This window comes from Paralichthys olivaceus, chromosome 16, assembly GCF_024713975.1.
Source record: "Paralichthys olivaceus isolate ysfri-2021 chromosome 16, ASM2471397v2, whole genome shotgun sequence".
Taxonomy (NCBI): Eukaryota; Metazoa; Chordata; class Actinopteri; order Pleuronectiformes; family Paralichthyidae; genus Paralichthys; species Paralichthys olivaceus.
In genome coordinates, this window is record NC_091108.1 from 3,631,099 (window position 1) to 3,652,225 (window position 21,127).

The 21,127-nt window shown below is 41.4% G+C and overlaps 1 protein-coding gene and 1 long non-coding RNA gene across 16 annotated transcripts in view; one reads left to right on the plus strand and one right to left on the minus strand.

Annotated features, from left to right (window-relative positions):
• The window catches only part of pard3ab (par-3 family cell polarity regulator alpha, b), a 187,419-nt gene that overhangs the window by 152,148 nt on the left and 14,144 nt on the right, over positions 1–21,127 (minus strand). For all 14 annotated transcript variants that reach the window (XR_011238733.1, XR_011238735.1, XR_011238734.1 and 11 more), the window contains exon 2: positions 3,923–4,024. Coding sequence is in view for 11 of the 14 variants with exons in the window: in XM_069511045.1 (XP_069367146.1) it covers positions 3,923–4,024 (102 nt within the window). In the remaining 3 variants the exon portion in view is untranslated. The remainder of the gene's footprint in view (positions 1–3,922; positions 4,025–21,127) is intronic.
• On the plus strand, positions 4,032–9,448 carry LOC138405069 (uncharacterized). Of its 2 annotated transcripts, XR_011238737.1 has the most exons (3): positions 4,032–4,262; positions 4,379–6,894; positions 7,411–9,448. It is a non-coding gene; the product is annotated as an uncharacterized lncRNA (long non-coding RNA). The 2 variants fall into 2 exon arrangements; XR_011238736.1 differs by having other exon boundaries at positions 4,032–6,894.

Sequence of the window (21,127 nt, forward strand, 5' to 3'; positions counted from 1 at the left end):
TGTCACCGGACACCTGCGGTATGTCAGAGTGTGTGTGTGTGTGTGTGTGTGTGTGTGTGTGTGTGTGTGTGTGTGTGTGTGTGTGTGTTGTGTGTGTGTGTGTGTGTGTGTGAGAAGATGTGTGTTCTGACATCTATGTACATGTGCAAACATGTACATAGATGTGTGTGTATATTTTGACAAGTACGTGCACAGTGGGAAGTGAGTTCTCGTTAATGTTTTTAATTTTATCTGGAGTCGTCAAAAACATTCAGAAAACTATTTTCCACGACCTCAGCACGATGACCATCCACTGAGCTGTTGGCGATCCAGCTGCCAGAGGTTGATAAAGGTCACGGATGAGCGCACGTGGCCCTGAACGTCAGAACGCTCGCTTACTAAGAGAGGTGGGTGAAAAAAAAGAAAAGGAAGAAGGGGAAGGAAGGATGATGAACGGGTGGAAAGATGATGGCATCTGGGGAAACATTCTAAAAGTTTGAGGGCAAGCCGCCGCTTTTCCTGGCACGGATGATACGTACACAAAAAGAAAGACACACAACTCCACCTTAAAAAGACACACACATACTCACAGTGTACTAAAAACATACAGTATATACTCGTATTCCCCCGACAGATCCATGCAGCCTCTTTCATTCCAGTGGAAGCTAATAAAAGTGCCCAGCCATTCCTCCCAGTCTTTAAAAAGCTCCTGTGGAATGGCCGGGATGAGTCACAGCTGCCAGGAGACCACCGGTCCAGATCAGACACGAGGAGTCACCCTCCTCCTCCGTCTCTTACCAGGACACGTCCACGCTCACGTGAAGACACGCTGTTCTATCACGTCCGTCTGTCACAGACACAGATCCACACAGATCCACACAGAACCTCTGAGAACACGGAGGAGACGAAGAAACAGACCGAACCGTTCAAGTCTGAGGGTCACAGTCACTTTGTACATCGTCAGATCTGCTCAAACATTAGAGCGATGGGGACGGGTAGAGAGAGAGAGAGAGAGAGAGAGATATATACAGATAGAGAGAGATAAAGATAGATAGAGAGAGAGAGATAAAGATAGAGAGAGAGAGAGAGAGAGAGATAGATACAGATAGAGAGAGATAAAGATATATATATATAGAGAGAGATAGATAAAGATAGATAGAGACATATATAGAGAGAGAGATAGATCGATAGAGAGAGATAGAGATATATAGATATAGATAAAGATAGAGAGACAGATACCAGCAGCAGCTTTTCTTCTTGTGTACAAAACTCCACAACATGAATCCAACTGATTCAGATACAGCAAGTATCTGCCAGAGGTCAGAGGTCAGGACACACAGAGAAACACACACACACACACACACACACACACACACACACACACAGCTGGGATGTGAGCCAGCAGAGTCCATGAACTGAGGCTCTCTCTCCTCGCTGTGCTCCATCAGACTACAAACACAGATTCAGTGGGAGACAGTTCGATGCCCATCATCCACCTTCACTGGCACCGTCTCCTCTCTGTGGTTCATCCAGGGTGCACCGACACCCAGGGATCCACCGAGCTCCCTTCAGTCCAGCACTGCTGGTTTGTAGTCGGAGCTTATTCACGATCCTTCAGCCGACCGAACATTTCGAATTAGCGTTGAAACTGAGATTTAGAAAGAATAACTCTTTCAGAGGACGTGAGGAGGAGAAAAATAAAAAAAATCCACATGGCTCAAATACCTGATGGAGGAAATATTTTGTTCATGTTTATATATTTTTGAAATCTTTGAGATCAGAATGTTTGATGTCAGGTTGGTGTATTTGTTTGGTTAAGAACTCAATTTCAGTACTTTAATAATTTCTTATGCCTCATTCATTAACATAATCTTTTAGCTTGTGTTGTGGAGAGTTCAGTGATATGAGACATATGGAGAAACTCCCAGAGATGACATCACAGTAAGAGAAATGCTGCAGGACCAGTTCTATCGCAGAGTTTTAAGGATAAACAGCCTGATGCGTCCAGGAACAATTTGTTATGACTTGGATTTTGAGTTAAACAGATAAAACACCCGATAAATCCTCAAGAACTTTCCCCCACACGTCGTCAGCTGTTGATTTCTAACCTGCGCTTGGCAGAGCACCAGCTGCTTCACCTCAACAGCTGCAGGCGGATGACATCACCCGCTGCGATCCAGCTCATCACCACAAATATTACATTTCAATTCCACGGTCTCTTCACAAGGAGTCAAAATAATCACAGGAAGGGTGAGATTTTAATCACAGAACCAAAAGCTAAATAACACCAACATCCACCCTGCCTCCACAACGTCCTCCTGACAGAAAGCGATTATGATTGTGACGTTATTGTTAAAAAAAATATTACAATTTCATTCTCGTTAAATTACGACTTTATTCTTGTTATATCACCTTCTAGAAATACTTCTTACATATTTTCTTAACAGAGGATTCATTCTCGATTTGTTTATATTTCAGTTTCATGCACAAATGAACACACATGACGTTTTATTCCTAAAAATAAGTTCATTCAGACCAAAGTGTCAAATTAACTTAATACAAATCAAGCAGGATTTTGTGACATTTACAAATTAAAACCTCTTTTCAGTGCAGCCAGAAATATTTTGTGTCCCACAGTTGAACTTTTATTTTTACTTGATAAGTTTTAGTGAATGAAAACATGTCAGTCTGTATTTTTATGTCTTTTTGTGTCCAGAGAAAAGTGTGGAACATTCTTTGCTTTATCGACTCTTCACTTCTGGCGGAAAAAAACAAGCGTCACCTTGAGCTCTGGGAACAAGCAAAGGTCATTTTCTTTTACCATTTTCAACTAAATCACTGAAGGAAACATGAAATGTTACTAAATATAAATTAGACTTAAAATTCTTCCGTAAAGAATTTTAAGTGTGTTTTGCAAAGTCTTCTGGGAACTAAAACATTCACACATGCCCCAGGGGGTTTTGTGTCAACGCAGTGAGACGCTGTTGATGTGTGTCAGTGAGGCTGAAGGGTTGTCATATATGAAATGTACACACTCTCTGCTGTGGAGGACGCCTGCAGGGACGAACGAGGGAGGGGCGCGCAGAAAGAAAAAGAGAGAGAGAGCGCTGTGAAGGAAGAATAATGACAGCTCGTCGAGAGGCGGCACACCTACACACAGATAAACACTCACAGCTGGAGGGTCTTTAACCACCGGGATGAGTTGTGGGAAATAAGAGCGCTCGCCACCAACAGCGTAAAACATCCTTTAAGTTCACAACTGTATCTCACACACTTGAACAAGACACTGCTACTTCAATGTAAATTGTGTATTTTACGATAAAACAGTGGAACTCTTAAAAAACCTTATACACACTCTTGTACCTTCTACTATAGATAATACAGTTTAATTATATTCTCAATGTGTCATTTTACAGTCATTGTCCGCTCTTTTGATTCAGATAAGCAAAAGAGGTCATAGCTTCACCAACGTCCAAGACGTACCCACGTATGAAACCACGTTTAAATCCACTAGAGCCAGATTCGTTTTCACCAAATGTCACATACCAAGATATCAGTTCCACAAATGATCCCCTGAGAAATCAGTGAAAATGTCAAAAAAATTATATAAGTTGCTTGAACGTATATATTAAGTTTACAACCTAAACTGCAGCCAACCACCAGGTGGTGATCCAGATGTTTTTGGCTTCATTTTTGGGAGCTGCCTGGTCGTCCATATTTATTTACATTCTATGATTCAGACATGAAAACCAACACACAACGAGAGGAGAGCTGACGTCCATCACCATGGTGTGATGTCACGTAGCATCTCCGACACAATCAAACTGAAAATACTTGAATTTCACCAGAATTCACAGAATCTCTGCTCGAGCTCTGGAACATAAAAGGAAGCAACATCAAAGCGTCTGCACATCAACATCAGTCCAGAGTCAGCGTCACTCACCCTGTCTTTGTCGTCGGCCACATCACAGAGCACATCGTCCAGGTCGAGGATGCCGCCGTCACCATGTTCCAACCGGTGGACCTGCAGCCAGTAACTGGCATCCTGGAAAAACAGCAGGAGAGGGGGCAGACGATTAAAACCCTGTGCAGCCAGAGAAGAAGTTAAACTTTTCATCAGTATTCAGACAGAAATGCAGCTTAAAGCTCTTTACTGAAACAAACAAGGGAGTGAGGTCTAAGGAGTTTTGAGGGGAGATTTTATTCGGGGCACACCACTCCTCATATTCAGGAAGATCTGAGTTAGTCCCAAAAACTACCGTTCTACGACTGAGAGATGTCAGGTTAGAGCAAAGCAAAAAAAAAAAAAAAAAGACTGAAATCATTATTGGAGAAAAGAAGCCGTGAGGAGGATAAAAAGCAAATGAGGTTAAATAAGTGTTTTTGCACCCTGTGACAGGCGGCCGGCCGGGACACGTCACAGTTTGTGACGGCCTGCGTCACTTTGTGCAGCCGCTGACACCAAGACCCAGTGGATTCCAGCTGAGGGAAGCTCAGCGTGAAAATCGGAATCTACACAAAAATACACACATCCTGTCTCACTGCACATGACCCACTTTACAGGAGGTTTGCACATTTACATACTTTCTAGGTTTAGAGAGATGAGTATTAGGGATGTGCTTTGTTTTCGGTTTTCCTGTCTTGCATCACGGCATTAAAATTCAAAAAGGACCCGATTCTATACGACAAAAATGCAACACACTCCACAAACAGAGCTCCAGCATCATAAAATTATACGTGGGTTTTATTTCGATTTTTTGCAATTGTCAAAATACATTTAAAAGAGCTCTTTTCCCAAAAGTATAGAACAGAACTTATAGCTTTAGTTTAAAGTGAATGTACCGGTTGGTCTCCCCAGATCAGAGCCTCTGGAAATCAAAGCTAAGCTGTAAAACTCTTATCTGACACTCAAACACAGGAAGTAGCCACAGTTCACAAGATTTCCATCTGTCAACAAACTAATGCAAACAAATTACTGTAGGTTTCTATGTGTGTGTAAGAGCTGGTTTAAAAGTCTGACATTTTGCGGTATTGAGTGTATACTGTACAACACTCAATTCATTTTTGAGTCTACACACACCTTTTGAAGAGATTCCATCAAAGCCTTCACAAAATATTGTTTTCACATGATTGGGACAAATGGACAATCTGAAAAGGTAGTAATGCCGGTGGCCACTGACCGAGCCGTGAACGACGTGCATTGAGCAAATACAATTTCAAAAATATGTATTTTCCAATATCATGATGAACATGCAGCCCATGCGTCGGGGCTTTTCTATAAGTGTTCAGTTTAGATGTAGTGTTATGTGGTGTTTTGTGTGTGTGTGTGTGTGTGTGTGTGTGTGTGTATGTGAATGTCATTCTGCGGGGCCAAGTTCATGTGGTAAAAATAGCTCACAGCAAACGTCATGGTGACAAACTTAAGAAAGGGGACCTGTTCACGTAGTAAACAAGGTTATGGAAGTACAGAGGGAAAAAACAACACACACTCATGCTCTTCACACTCCCACCTCCTCCTCGTCGATTCCCTCTGGGCCGAATTGTGATTCCCATGATGCTAATCTGACAGACCTTCAATTTTAAGGAATCTTCTTCGAAATCCATTCAGCAATTTTGTGTTTTCTTGCTAAAAGCAACAAACCAATAATTTTCGAATCAAAGCATCTCACGTGGCTCAGCAGAATAAACACAGACTGGATTTATTATGGTAACACTGATTCTGATCAAATCTGGTTAGGTTGTACAGCCTCATTTGAGAACACGACATTGAAGGTATACTACATTAAGATGCAGACCACCGGTCGATGTTAGCACATGTGAGCAACCACCAATGGATGTTAGGAACATATCTTCAGTTGTGTACCTTAGCGTCATCAGGAGTTTGGGCTTTTAATCGCAACAGCGTTACAGACTGAACCAGAGGGTACACTGAGGCTAAAAGGTAAATCTGACTACTGGCTTGTATGGCAGGACTATGAAACCCATGTGGTCCCCTCAGTAGACCAGACATAATTTCCTGTGTGCCATATGGTCTGGTGGAGGGCTTGCATGTGGATTTCTAGATCTCTGAGCAACCTGATGTGGATTGTGGATGTTGCAATGAAACCCCTGCAGCCAACCTCCACAGGGCGAGCCATTGCCCTCCAGCCACGTCGTTTTGCCTCAGATGCCATCTCAGCATGCAGCCTTTTTCCTTCTCATTCGCATCATCAGTTGCTTCTTCATCTTCGTTTGGTTTATTGGTGGGTGGCAACCAACATCAAGGTTCATTACCGCCATCTACTGTGTCTTCTTCTGTAATAGAAACCTGAGAAACCTATAAATAGCCCTCAAAGCCTTTTAAGATTCTTGCTGCCTTGTAATTTCCCCATATGTTAGATTGATTATTTTGGGAAAAGGTGGATTTAAATAGATTTTTGTAATAATGGCTTGCTCCGTCTAGTCCACACATCAAACTGTTGTTGCAGTACCACCAGGAACAATGCACCAACACAGTAGATGGCGGTAATGCACCTCAACGTTGGTTGCCACCCGCCAATATACCGAAGAAGAAGACAGGGACATGGAAAAATGGATTTGCCACCTGCCAATAAACCAAAGATGTTTAGAGATACGGTAGATGACTGTAATGCACTTTGAAGTTTGTTGCCACTTGACTGACAGAAAAGAATATTCAAAGGATAAATGAAGAGGAAGAACCTCTAACGTACATAGGTGCTTTTTGACTTTGATCTATTAATCCTTATCCTGATGTTTTTATGTGATGTTCAGACTGCACAGTGTAGCACAAGTGGAAAAATGAATACAATGGATTACGACACAGAAAGTGATGGTTTGCAGGATCTTATTAGGCTATTCAACAATTTAAAGACATTTGATCTCATCTATGTCAACAACATAATAATGGACATCGAGGTAGGGCAGCTTTTGATTACTCAAAAATTATTTGTCTATTAACTATTCTTTCAATTAATCCATTATGAATTAATGTAATAATATATGTCAACAAGAGGGGGAAATCAGAGAGTGCATTCCTCTGCCAAGGCACAACATTCCCCTTATGACACCATATTTAAATTCACTAGATCCACATTTTTATTTCAATCAGCACCAAATTTCACCATATTAAACATGACTCATTTTTTGCTATCGAGATTCATGAATGATTCTCTGAGAAATCAACAAAGAGTTTGTTAAACAAAGAGCTAAAAAGATTCCTGGATCCGCACCAAAAGTTATTGAGAGCTTCTCTGACCCATACCACATTCTTCCACCAAGTGGTATTCATTAGTTTACACGTAATCATGCAAACAATCATACAAACAGAGGGGGGGGGGGGGGGGGGATACTTAATATAATAATATGTGTCAATAACTGACAAATGCTCAGTTACCTGATGTGAAATTATGTCTTTTAATATATTTTCAACAGAGCGAAGAGGATTGGGACACTTTGGGCAGTGATATCTCATGGGCGACACAGATGGAAAACGAATCTGATGTGTTCTGCACAATGTCAGAGGATTGGTCAAGATCTGACACTGATCATTCACAATCTGACAGCAGTTTTACCACATCCTCCTCCTCCTCTTCCTCCTCCTCTTCCTCCTCCTCCTCCTCAGATGATCAGAGGGAGGTTTAACACGATATGATCAACTAACAGGACCATGTTCACAGTGAAGCTGTGAGCAATTATCAGTGTGCACCCATGGATTTTTTTCTCTTCAACAATTTCCAGTGGTTAATCGATGTTGTCGGATAATGAATCCGGATGTTAAGGTAACTTTAACCCTGATGTCCTGAATGACTGCACAATGTTTGTCCTCATAAAGCTTTAGTAGTAACCTGTCCTACACTCGACCCACATTAAGAGGTGATCCATATTCAAAAGCACTGCAGTGAATGGTCTCCGTGAATCCTTCCCCTATATTTGCTATAACCCTGCGGTGCTGCATCGATGCAGATTATGTTATAGCGGATCAAAATGCATTTCTTATGCAACTCTTAATTTGCAAGTTTAGTGTGTGTTTTGTCTTTTCCAGAGTTCTTTGCATTGCTTAAAAATGCAACTTTCCTCCTTGATCTGAAAGTTTCTTGAATGAATGGAGTGACAAACGGACATGTGGAACACAGAAGATCTGAGAGAATAATTAAGTGATTGAAGATTTGGGATTAAGAGGGGGGGGGTATTAAAAACCAAGGCCAGATGGAGATGAAGTCACTTTAAGGCAACAAAGTGTTGGAAGCTGCTAAAATTAAGACAACATGGCACTTATCTTGTGGAGGGTCAAAAAAAAAGACAAAGCCTAATACTATCTGCGCTAACGCATGATTTATCCTCGCAGCAGGAAACACTAATGACCAATGGATTATGGACATACAGCAGGTTTATTGTCATCTAATTTTACATTTGTGGTTCCTGGTGGTATCTAAAGCTGATTTCAGACGTTTCAGACAGAAGATGGTGTTTCTAACGAACAATGAATGCAATTCTGGAAGAATACAAATATCCAAGGATGAAAAAGAGGAGCCATATAGAAGATGCTGATGAAGATGACCACTTGGAAAGACGACGAGATTCGAGAGCTTTTAGCTACAAGTTGTAGGGATGGCAAGAACGCAGCAGAATTAAATACATTGTGTCCTACCTCATTCTGCGCTACCCCAGGTCTGTTGTGAATGATTCTGACCCTGACTATCTCCTGCTGCGTTCTTTACATGCGAAAACGGACAACTACTGGACAATTTCTGTTATAACATGAATTGATGAGCACTGCACTGATGGAAAAAGGAACTAAACACCAAACTGCTCCATGGAGGACTGTGATTATGACGGACAGCTCAGATGTGATTATAAAAACTTGAAGCAGGTCGCTGATGGAAAAAGGCTTGTTTTTGCAATTGAACCCTCCCTGGATAAACAAAAGTTGACTACAATTAGTTTCCTCGTGAATTCAGAAAGTCTTAAATTAAGTGGAACAACATAAAACCTTGAGGAAAAAAGAGGGCTCATGTTCTTGTGAGACAATCTGTTCGTCCCCTTTTCAAACGGGAAATATCTGACTTCTTCAAATATTGGCACCAAACTTATCTTGCAGACAAACATCCCTCCCCTCCAAGTCTGACAAATCCCCTCTGGGGGTCATCTCATGTTCGGATGTGTGCACAACCAAGACAGGGCTGCACCCTGTAAGTGACCTGCGCTGCAGTTTCAAAGCAAGGTTAAAGTAAGAAACAAAAGACCCTTTCACTGGAGTATAATGACACCAGTGAGTAGAGAGGCGGAAATTGGAAAATGCCATCCAAGTGCGACGTGATATGTGTGAAACCACGTCTGTCTGAGCGACAACAGACGTGTGCTTGTGGCGAGGAACTATGACTACTCTACATACATGTTGGCACACGTGTCAAAAAGTTTCTTACTTACTCAAATCAAACATTTCAGAATAGAATAAAATTTGAATCATGAATCCTTATCTGAATATTGATCATTCAAATTTCCCATTTTGTTCTGATTACTTTCATAAGTCCTTTATTATAGTTGATTGATTGATCTTTAAAAAGTTGCAGGTGTGCAGAATTCTTCAACTTAGGATCAGTGTATTTTACATCTCCGCAGACTAGAATCAAAGCTGTCAGCTGTATTGCAAGAACTTGCGAGCACAGTCTTATGTGCTCCCATGTATACGTCACCTCGTACTGGCCGTGTAGCACCGGCAGCTCCGCACAGTTCAAGTGCCAAACATTCCTCCCTATGTAAGTGCCAAGTGGAATTCAAGGGCCTGGACTGCTGCCATTTACTCTCAGCAGTATTAACAACTGCCCCGTCCTGCTGCACCGGCTGGTGTGTATATGTGTGTGGGGCAAAGGCTGTGCTCCTTAAGTTATAAATATTAAGTCTGCATGGGAAGGAGGGCTTAAATCAAGGCCACAGAAACACAAGAGGAGGCTGCCAAAGGCCTCAAATCCTTCTTTACATTTCTTCTCCCTCCATCACCTCAGAACAAACTTCTTCTTATCACTCCTTCTTTATCACCATCTGTTCTTTCATCAAAATACAAAAAAGCTTTTTTGTATTTTTAACCACTGAACTTGGAGGCTTTTGGGTTTTCATTGCAAACAACAACATATCACCGCAGTGAGCAGAGCATTCCTGAAAATTGTGAATACTGTAAATAATCACAGGTCCAAAATAACAAATAGAGGTAAAGTTGACCCAAACTTAGTATCGTACAATTTAATGAAAAGTACTGTTTCTTTTGCATAAACAAATAATTCAAGTCGTAAAAGAAATATCAAATGTCAGAAATGTCAGTCCTTTCATATGCAATCAAGCTGAATCAAATTTAACATACTTCTAAATATTAGTCCCTAATACTGCATCTGTCCACCAAGTTTTAATGGTAATCCTTCAAGTAGTTTTTGCATGATCTTGCTTACAAACAAACCAACTAACAAACAAATGGGAAAGCATAACCTCTTTGGCGGACAAACGCAGACTAAATAGTACCTTCATACATTTCTCATGTGCATTACAATTTATCTCATGTTACACTACAAACATTACAGCTAAGTTTTTAACCGTACAAGGGTTTTTAAAAGTGTTTATTCCGACCTGCACTAAAGAACACAGTATGTGCAAAGGAAAAAAGAATGAAACGACCAAAATACCATGTGAACCAGGCAAAATTGGGGCCATTTGAAAAGCCTCATTAAGAAATACGTTGCCCCCAACTTCTTCCAACACAGATGCACACACAAATCATTCTTTAATTATAGAAGTAGAATTGCATCAAGGTCAATGCTCCATCATTCAATCCATCCATGGTTCACCCTCCAGTCAACTCTACTAATGTTGCAGCCAACGTCTTGGAGAAACAGACGTGAAGGGGGAGAAGTCAAGTCGAGACAGAAACCAGAGAGAAACCCTGGCAAAAGCAAACACCTCAATGGCACCAAGCCACAAACAGAACAATGTTCCCATTCAAAAAAAACCTCGTATCTGATCAAAACAGGCAACCGCTCGACAGTTCAACAGATTACTTTGCTCTAAAAATAGTCAAAATTACACCACCTACGCACAGATATTAAAACTGCGGCAGGTAGGATTAGTCAGCAGACTTTGTTTGGCACATTAAGCTTTAAATGCACCGAACAAGGCCATCTTTATTTCAGCTTCACTTCAGTTTGCATTTAGCGGTGAGAGTAGAGAGCTGCTCATAATATACATGACAGAGTCAAACAGAAAGAGACCTCTGCACAATGCAGAACAACAGGAGGCTGTCACACGTGTGAAGAAGGAACACATGCAGGAGATTTTCACCTGCATCACATAATAATGAAAAATAAAACAATCACACGTGTCACTCAGGTCTTCACATTGAACATCCTGCGCAGCGAAAAACGAAAGAAAGGACAGAGTGATGGAGGGGAGAGATGTGCAGGGGAGGAAGGGAAGACTACATGGTTCACAGGAGAGAGAGAGAGAGGAGGAGGAGGAAATTCATTAGCTTGCAGTTTTACCTCCAAACAAACTGAATCATCCTGATAAATATTTTATTCCCTGTTGTTCCATGAAAATGAAATCTCTTCTCCCAGATTACGCAAAAGAGTTTTGAGAGGCTCAAACAGGCTGCAGTTAAAAAACGAACTTTAAACTACATCAGTCTCATTAAAGGACTTTTGGTTGCATTTGTGTTTTGTTTGTTACACAAATATAATAAAGTTGGTTATGGTTAACCTGTAAAATATAATAATGGCTTCACGTAATGGTAAAACGACATCCTAGGATGTAGCTGCCCCCAAAATCCATATCATTCAGTCTGTAGACTAATGTCTTGAAAGTTTAAGCTTTTGCTAAAAAACACTACAGTGAGTTGGCAGAATGTAAAACTGTAATTTACAAATACATGTATTCTGTACCTGTACAATACACAACCACAATCATACCTTTATGGATTAATTTGCTTTTGACCCCTTGCTACAACAATAAGCAGCTTAGTAGTGACAGCAGAATAGAAGCTTTTAGGATCAACAGTTGAACACATCACCACAGTGACCTTCACAGGTTGTACTTTAACCAACTGACGCCAAGAACCAATAGAAACAGGCAGAGTCATTTAGATACGCAATTTATTCCAGAAGGAACTTGAAACAGAAGCAGTCTATGGTTGTTATTTATATGTGAGGGCATGGTGGCCATGGCTCAGCCCTGAGAAGTTTCCAAGCTGAAGTATTTGTGCTGTTTGACTCTTGCGTCGGTTAAAAGGCCCAACAACCATCTAATCACATAATGTCCACAAAACGCAGGCCTTCTTATCAGGGCAGATTGTGAATTTCATTCCATTAAGCTTACTGTAAGAGAGAGGCCTGAACACAATGCACGGTAATGATGAGCCACAGGTGGTTTGGAGGAATCGATGTTCTGTTGCAGCCAAGGCAAATCAGCACAGTTTTGATCCGCAGTGTTAATGAACATTTCATGATGATTTAGTCGTATAAGAAACCCATGTTTTCAGGGGACTCTGGGACTTTAACTGGTCATTTCTCCTTTTGTATAGGTCCAAAGAAATGGCTTCCATGCTCTTTTTTCCAGCTCCATAATCATTGAAACTGTAAATAGCACCATGTGTAATTATAACAATTAGCTTTCAAAAGGCTTATCTTAAAAATGGTCCAATTTTCACCAAAGTTCATTGAAAAACCGCCGTCTGCATTTTTGGACAATTGGATAAACTTACAAATGTATGTGTATAGAAATTTCATTGACCTTGTAAGAAGAGGCAACCACATGCAACCAGCCATCCTCCAGGAGAAAAAAACTAAAACGATCCAATCTAAACAAAGCTCCTGCTTGAACTCAGAAAAGACTTAAAGTTCCTTATCAACTACAGAGAAAGAGAACGTAAGAAATGTCTGTCGAGTTTGGTTCTTTTAAGGGTCAGAGGAAATGGGGAGGTAAATTGAAGACACAAGGTGGAGTGGCGTCTACATTTCCAGCAGCTGTCAGCCTGCCAGCAAACGCCCGTGGTCCAACTGCTCTTAATCCTTAAACAAGGAGAGGGGCTGAAATCCAAGTGGAGAAAAGAAATGATCCTGAGACGTTTTTTCAAAAGGGCGAAGACCTAAATCAGGCAACAGTCCATATGTGCCCGGGTCAATAAATACCCTGAGGAGGCTGCACATTAATTCAATGGAACAAACAGTTCTCCGTTGAATGGTAGAGAAAGCTCCTGAACATATGATCGTTAGAAAGCCTCGAAAACAGCAAACAGCTAGTGGACTGTGCTGCTACTCACTCGATCAATACAGTTTAATTAACTTTAAGAACTCAATATTATTGTCAGACAGTTTAACTTGGAATTTGTTATTTTCCTGGTTTGACAGGGTCTGGTAGGACAATGGATGAAAATGAAAAGGAAATATAAATGAAATGAAGTTAAAAAAGTATGTTTATTTCCTAATTCAAGTGCTATATATTCAGTTATATTGGTTCTTCATTATTATATGTTATGATGAAGTTTATTGTTAAAAAGTAAATTATCAAGTTTTAATTACATTTCTTTGCTTGATAAAGACATCTTTAAATATGTATGTAGTATATCTGTATTTTTTTACTCTAATATTTGTTTAGCCATAGGCCCCCTTAAGTCCATATCGGCTGGCCTCTAATACTGTGTACAATGTATACTGCATGCGAGTGTATTGACTTAAGTATCTGATTTGAAATACAGCATAAAATAAAGAAATTGATAAATAATCAGAGAAAACACCGGAGCAGCAATAAGAAAGTCACGGAGGCAGAGATGGATTCAGGGTCAGACGAAACCAGCTCAGGTACACTGGAAACCAGTCATCTGAAGTTCAGCCGAGACATTCGATCCTCTTTGGTTGTTGTCATCCACAACTGACCCGCTTCAGTGTAACAGCACAGAACAGACAGAGACGCCAGGAGAATTCAATAGTTTCAATTAGGCTTGTTTGTTATACTCTATTCAGTCACTGAAGGATAAAGTCATCTTCATCATCCAACTGCAAAAGGATGTCCAATTACAGAGGCCTGACGGGAGGGGCATTCAACACTGTGCTCAGCAGGGTGGATACCTGCAGTCAAAGAAGCTTCCGTCACCATCAACACATGATATATTAGTTTCAAAGAAGGTTTTGATAAACTATATTAATCACAAATATCTATAGTGAAAGCATGCACAATTCTACATGTTGATTATAAACCATTAGCGATTAACCATCTCCTATTTATCGTTATTAACCGAAAGCCTCTCTGCCCGTATCACTGCCTGCACTTCCTGTTATGGTCTGAAACTGCAAGCTTTCGTTTATTTATCTCAGGTGCTGCATGGTTCATTCACACAAATCACCCATTCACTCCCGACATTACGGTGTTCCAGTGTATTGACACATTTCTGACAGCTGTTGTACTCTAAGAAAGAAAAGGATCAAAAGGTCAGGCTTTCTGATCACAGCCCTGGATCGGGCACATTCCCGGTCCTGTCACTCAACTTTTTTCGTGAGCATAAATTTGTATACGAAAACATGAATATTGCGCAAACACAACAAAGAGATGAACAACACAAGAAAAGGTATCATAAGCTGTAACTGTGTTTGCCTCTTTGTTCGGATTCTGTAGCACCACAACAAACGACAAACTGGGAAAAACAATCCCGACCTCAACCAAGGCTAACAACCTGTCTCGTTAAAGAGAGCGCGAAAACATTCCAAAGCCTGACCGTGTATCCGCATCTGTTCCACATTTTATGTGCTTCTTCCTTAGGTCATGCCCTATTCATAGAAATCAATTCAGTAGTTTTTGAGTCATCCTGCTGGTAGTCAGACAAACAAGCTGCTGAAGCCAATGTCAACATAACCTCAGAGGAGGTAATGAAAGATGATGTTCAAACATACCTGTACCTGATTGACTTGACAGGAGTTAAGTGTCTTCTTCAGAGCATAGTGGTGTTTCCACATCTCATCTGCACCTTAAACTAAACACAATCCACTGATCTTCTCCTGCAGCCGCTACACCAAGACCAACACTGCTGATGTCCTGTGTGTGAACCTGAAACTTTATGCCATACATTCACCATGTGTGTGCAGGTGCAGGCATGTGTTTGTGATTGTGATACTTATGCATACATGTCTGTGTGTGTTCTTATAAGTACATGTGTACAGTCGAGTATTTGTGTGTAACTGCACTCAAGTTCTTGATGGAGGCCTGAAAGCAGACACACACTGCAACACAATAACCTGTTCTCTTACTTCAGACACTGAGGATCAGATTCCCACAGTGTCACTTGTTATTGATACTCTGGCACAGCAACGAGAAACTGTACGGGCTGAAGTGCATGAGAGATTGTGATGATTCCTGAGCTACAGTAGCAGCACTCCAGCTGTGCACTATGGTAATAGGATATCTGAATCTATGGTTTCTGCATTTGAGTCCTAAAAGGTCCTCATAAGGGAGAAGTCATCAGCCATTCATGTCCGCTAAGGTGTACACGGACTCCCATGCTGACATATATCCACCTACTGTAATGGAATTGAATGTGGGATCAGGTACGCATGTGTGGAACGGCAGACTGATGCAGACCCTCATTTTAGAGAATGGAACCCAGGGAGATGCGCAACTATCAGCAGAATTTATACATCTTGTTTCACCTCCTGCTGCTCTATCGAGGCACCCCCCCTACACATGAATGGGTTTCCTTTCATTGATAACACATTTGAGCCGCTCAATCCCCTGCTGCATACTCCAAACTTGAAAGACAAACTCAAAAAAATCCTGACCAAATTCTGTGGACATTTTCCAAAGTTTATGTCTATAAATGGCATAATTGTCTCAGTTGTAGAACAGATCCCATCTCAGAAACCATCAAGGAGTAGCACAAACATGCATTTCGATATTTCTACACAGGGTTGGGCTATAAAATGTGCTCAACCATTAGAGAAGGACACAAATCTTCTAATATATAAACATTTATTCTAGATAAGATAAGATTGGACATGATAGATATCATCAACAAAAAAGACAAAACCGCACATGACCTCAGAGCGTTGAATTACCATGTTACAATGCGATGAAAGTGATAGCAAGAGAATGTCAGGTGTCGAGCTTGGGTTGGTAAAGAAGAAATGAGCAGTAGACAGGTGCAGGAGACTCTACAGGCAGCTGGCTTAGATCAGATGAACAATCTATTGAGGCCGAACAAAGCCAAGCTATCAGGCTCAAATCACTGGCAGCTGAAAGGTCATCAGAGCAATCGCATTTGGCTGCTTTATGGATTCTCTCTTTAATTTCACACTCAGGTCTTCCAATCCCTTTTGTGGTTGTGTTAAATAAAAATATGCAACTGTGGTATCATCTAGCACACCCCTGAGTAACTGGGAAGGTAGCGCTTTGAAATACAGGATGAGAAATTCTGGACAGCCAAAGATTTGCAAGTCAATTCACTAGAATGTTCTCTGAGCTGCTTTAATGCAATCAGCCCCATCTACAACTTCAAGCAAACGGAAACAAGCAGCCGGTTCGATTCTGGTCAGAGCTGTATCACATTTCAGAAGACTGTCACTGGAGGCACAACGTATGGCACCATGACTGACTGATATCAGGAGACAATCTTGTGGTGACTCTCATCTGGTTTCAGGCAAAATGTGACAGGAGGATTTCCCGTCTGTCAGAGTCGGAAGTCCTGCAGACAAAACATTCAGTTGCTCCACATGAAGAACTCGTTCAACCAAAGGCAAGTCCTGCACATTTCCAGAACAACCTGTTTTATGCAGAGATTTGAAGTTTAGAGAAAAGATTTTCGCAACAATTCAACATAAACCTTACCGATTGTCATCAGGCCTAGAATGTAACCATGGACATTTAAATAAATCAATCAATCTGCAAGAGCTCCAATACAAATGTCAAAGACAGCAAAGTTTAAAAGACATTCTCAAATCCAGGTAAGGCAAGAGCGGAGGGGTTGACCAATCACAACAATGAATTGTCAAAAGCTCCCAGTAAATTAGCACATGTGGCAATGTGAACATGAATAACCCTATATTCTAATAATCCTATAGGGAGGTTTTAAGCAGTTTCTGCCACAATGTGCTTAAGTATGAGATCAGCATTACATGCTCATGCACACAACCGCACCACTATTCAAAAAAAAAAAATCCTAGGGAAAACACTGATATCCCATCCTTTTATGGATGGGAGCCACAAACCATGCCACAGATAGCAACAGCACAGCTGTGTCCATGTGTTGAGAAACTCCCCCCCACACACTCAACAGATGACCCCAAACCAACACTAAAAACCTCTTAATCTCCGTCAATGCAGCCTGAAACTTGGCTTTGTTCTCACCAGCACTGACAGAAGCTCGGCCAAGAGGGGCTTTGGTCCTCTCCAACAGCGAGACATATCACAGGCTGTCCCTGGATGATAAACACTAACCACAACCATGGAGACAAGCTGACATCATCAGAGGAGTTCTCCCCTCAGCCAATCAAACACTTGAATAGCAGAATGAGGAGGCAACTGTTGTCCCCCCCGATGCTCCAGAGGGGAGTGTGTGGTGATGTGTCATTTACAGATGAGCAATAAAGGGATGACGAAATATACACAGAGACCAAAACCAGGTGCTGAGGACAAAACCAGGAAAGAAGTGTTGAGCTTGAGGACTATGGAAGGTAGGATTGAGTGCTGATGACCAAATCACACTGAAATAAATAGGCTCTCCTATAAAAGCACCTGATGACACCTAAGCCCCAAATTTCCTGATTCTATGAATAAAAACGACTTAGGCACGTACCACGTCCTGATCCAGTTATGAAGCTGAACGTTATCTGAGGGATTGGGAGATGTTGTACAAGAGGATTTGTGGGGGGCAGAAGTAGCAGCTAACAGTTGGTCAATGGGCAGACAGCGGTGCATGGGATTAATGTGTAAAACATGGACTCGCACACAGAGTCAGAAACAGCGCTCTGTCTGCCAGCATCATGTGACAGCTAGACATAGCTGCCAATGACCTCGGCTGTATCAGATTACAGCTCGGCAAATGGAAAAGGCAAAAATAAGGAAGCTTATTCGCATCGGCCTGAGATATGTCCTATTACTCATAATACGTCCTATTGCGCATAATTGCAAGAGCAGAGAGAGGGTTAGGACTCCCGCCAAAAGAAAAGCTCACTACACTACTGGGACACAGTAGTACGCCAAAAGAGACATCTTTAAAACAAGCTACAATATGAGTTGATGCTCAATTGTTATTAGATTAGAAATTGGTTAGGTTAGCTATAATGATGACACTAGTTAAAGGGGTGGACATTAAATATAGGGATTGGATCAATGAGGGTATATAAAGAGGTATGAGGTGTATATAGACCTCAGCTCACTGTACGAACATGAGCCAAAATATTCCAGATTCAGTCCTTTGGATCCAGAGATCACTCCAAAGTTAACAGAAAGTAGAGTCATGGTATCAAGGTCCTGCCGATACACCCAACGGACCATGAGCCTCAGCTGCCTATCATGATGTCTCACCCTCTTTTCATAGCATCAAAAAATTAAATAAAACCTAATTTCTCACACAAACTTGAACCCTTGAACGTAAATAACAGGGACAATGGGCCAGACATATTTAACTAATACTTTAAATGTTTACTTTAACCCATGTCCCAACTGCTAATATGGAAGGCTTCATAAACTTTATTGCAGCCAGCCACCAGGGGGCGATCAAGATGTTTTGGGCTTCACTTTAGAGGAGATTGAAAAAAGTCAAAATTCTGATCATTCAGATTTTTATCTAAAATGATCGTTCAAAGTTTATACACCTGAAGTAAACAAACAAATCCAGTTTAATGTTTCAAACAGTGCAGTCTGGTGTCTTTTAGTGTTTCTGAAGTTTTTACATGGCTGTGATACAGGCAAGACTATAGCAATTAACATCCCAGTGTGGTTCTCACTGATGCACACAGATGCTGACGACTGGCATGTCCGAACTAACCGAAATGGAACCATGACTGGGTTGGGTGTGTGTCTAATTACTTCACGTATGGTGACACTTACACAAAAATATACAGAAACAATAATAAGAGTCTTAGAGTTATGAGCCATTAAGGCGTCAAGGTGTGGTGTGGGCCCATGAGTTAACATCTATGGAGACTGTGGAGGCCTGTATAGACAGACAAGGGGACAGACAGGCCTGGACAGGCTGAAAACTGTCACTGATGGCTTACAGACACTGTTGCGTAATTTTAATGGATGATGGAGAGAACTCTGACAGCCAGACTGAACTGAACCGTTCAGAGTTTATTATAAAACGGAGATAGAGAGCCTAGAAAGAGGGAGACAGAGTGTGCATGTCCATGTGTGGGGGATGGAGAGGAGTTATCCTCTAAACAAAGATGCCACAGACTCAATCCTGACAACAGCTGGTGTGTGTCCTTTTACAGCCACAAGTCCATGAGCGAGACTCTACTCCCTCGTGCATCTGTGCGTGAGTGTTGTCATGATAACCAAGGCTGCATTATTACTTCATGCAGTTTTAAGCACAGAAGTTATATAAAGATGCACAATGTGTCTCCACCTCTTCCCGTTGTACAAAGCGGATGCCCCCATCTTGCAATTATGGCGTAATTTGGATCTGGAGTGGAGGGGAGCTGATACGATATTATAGAGAGAAACGCAACCGTTCCCACGATGAGCACAAAGTGACAGTGGAGAGGAAAAAACAAAACTCCCTGTACTTTACAGTTCTGTACAGCATTTAAATCAAGAGGAAGAGGAACTGTATTCTTCAAAGCTAGAGCACAGACACATGTGGATCAAAGCTGCGAGAGGGCAGGGGAGAGAGGGGGAGAGAGAGGGGGAGAGAGAGGGGGAGAGAGAGAGAGAGATGCTTATTTCAATAGAAATAGAAGTGGGTTGTGAGGATCGGGGGATGTAAAGATGGATGAGGGGAGGAGGCAGGTTGGAGCGCTGGGAGACGGCAAGGCGCTCGTTTCTCCCTCTTGAGTCTGGAGATGAACTGGGGGGGTGTTAGTTACAGCTAGATGGGAGATGAGATAGTTTCCTTTGGCGCTTTCTGAAAGATAAGATGATATCACACAGTCGTAACTCTGAAAGTCTGAAAGACCCATCTGGCATTTGGCTCAGAAGTGAGTCATGGTTTTAACGCACCTCTGCAAATAGGTTTTTACAAAATTAATTAAGGATTCTCCCCTGATGAAGGTACACAGCACTGGAAGAGTCCTTCTTTCTTTATGTTTTAAACCCAGCAGCAGACCAATCAAATCCCTCCATCTCCTCCTAAACTTAAATTGAAGATGTTCTGTGAATGTGCAGTAAAAACTGATTAAACCTGTTTCTTTTTGTGCCGTGCAGGATCAGAGGCTTAAGATTACTGATCAATTCGGAGAAATTTAAATTCCACTTTAGCTTTGTGTGCATTAGAAGCTGGTGAAGTGGTATACATGCATTGACATGTACAAGAGCAGTGCGTGCACTCATTTACCCTCCGCAGGTCCCAACACTTGTGATGTAAGAGGATAAAGTCCGGGTCAGGACACCGTCACGTCCAATGAGACATCAGACATGGATACACATGATAGCGTCAAGCTTTATTTTCCTCAAAGCAAAAAATATACGGAAAATGTAACCAGTCTGTATGACTGTATTTATGACATATGTCAGCAGTATTTCAGTAAACAATTAGGAATAATACTTGGATGCTTTTTGGTTCGACTCCCAGCTTAATCACAGCCTTTCTGCGTGTGGAGGTTGCATGTTCTTCACGTGTCTGCGTGAGTTTTCTCAAAGTACTCCGGCTTCCTCCCACAGACAAAGACATGCAGATTGGGGTTAGGTTAATTAGAGGATCTAAATGGTCACAGGTGTGAATGTGAGTGTGAATGGTTGCTTGTATTAGTCCCATGATACTCTGGCGACCTGTCCAGGGTGAACACAGCCTCTCAATGTATGAATATCAAGCACATTTACATTTCTTTGGCACAGAAATCATTGACCATTTTTAAAAAACATGTAAAGATCAGCTGATATATTTACCTCAGAAATATTTTTATCCCAAATATCAGCAAATCAGATATGTTAGTTTGAACTCTGTGTTACAGAGACACGTGTTGGG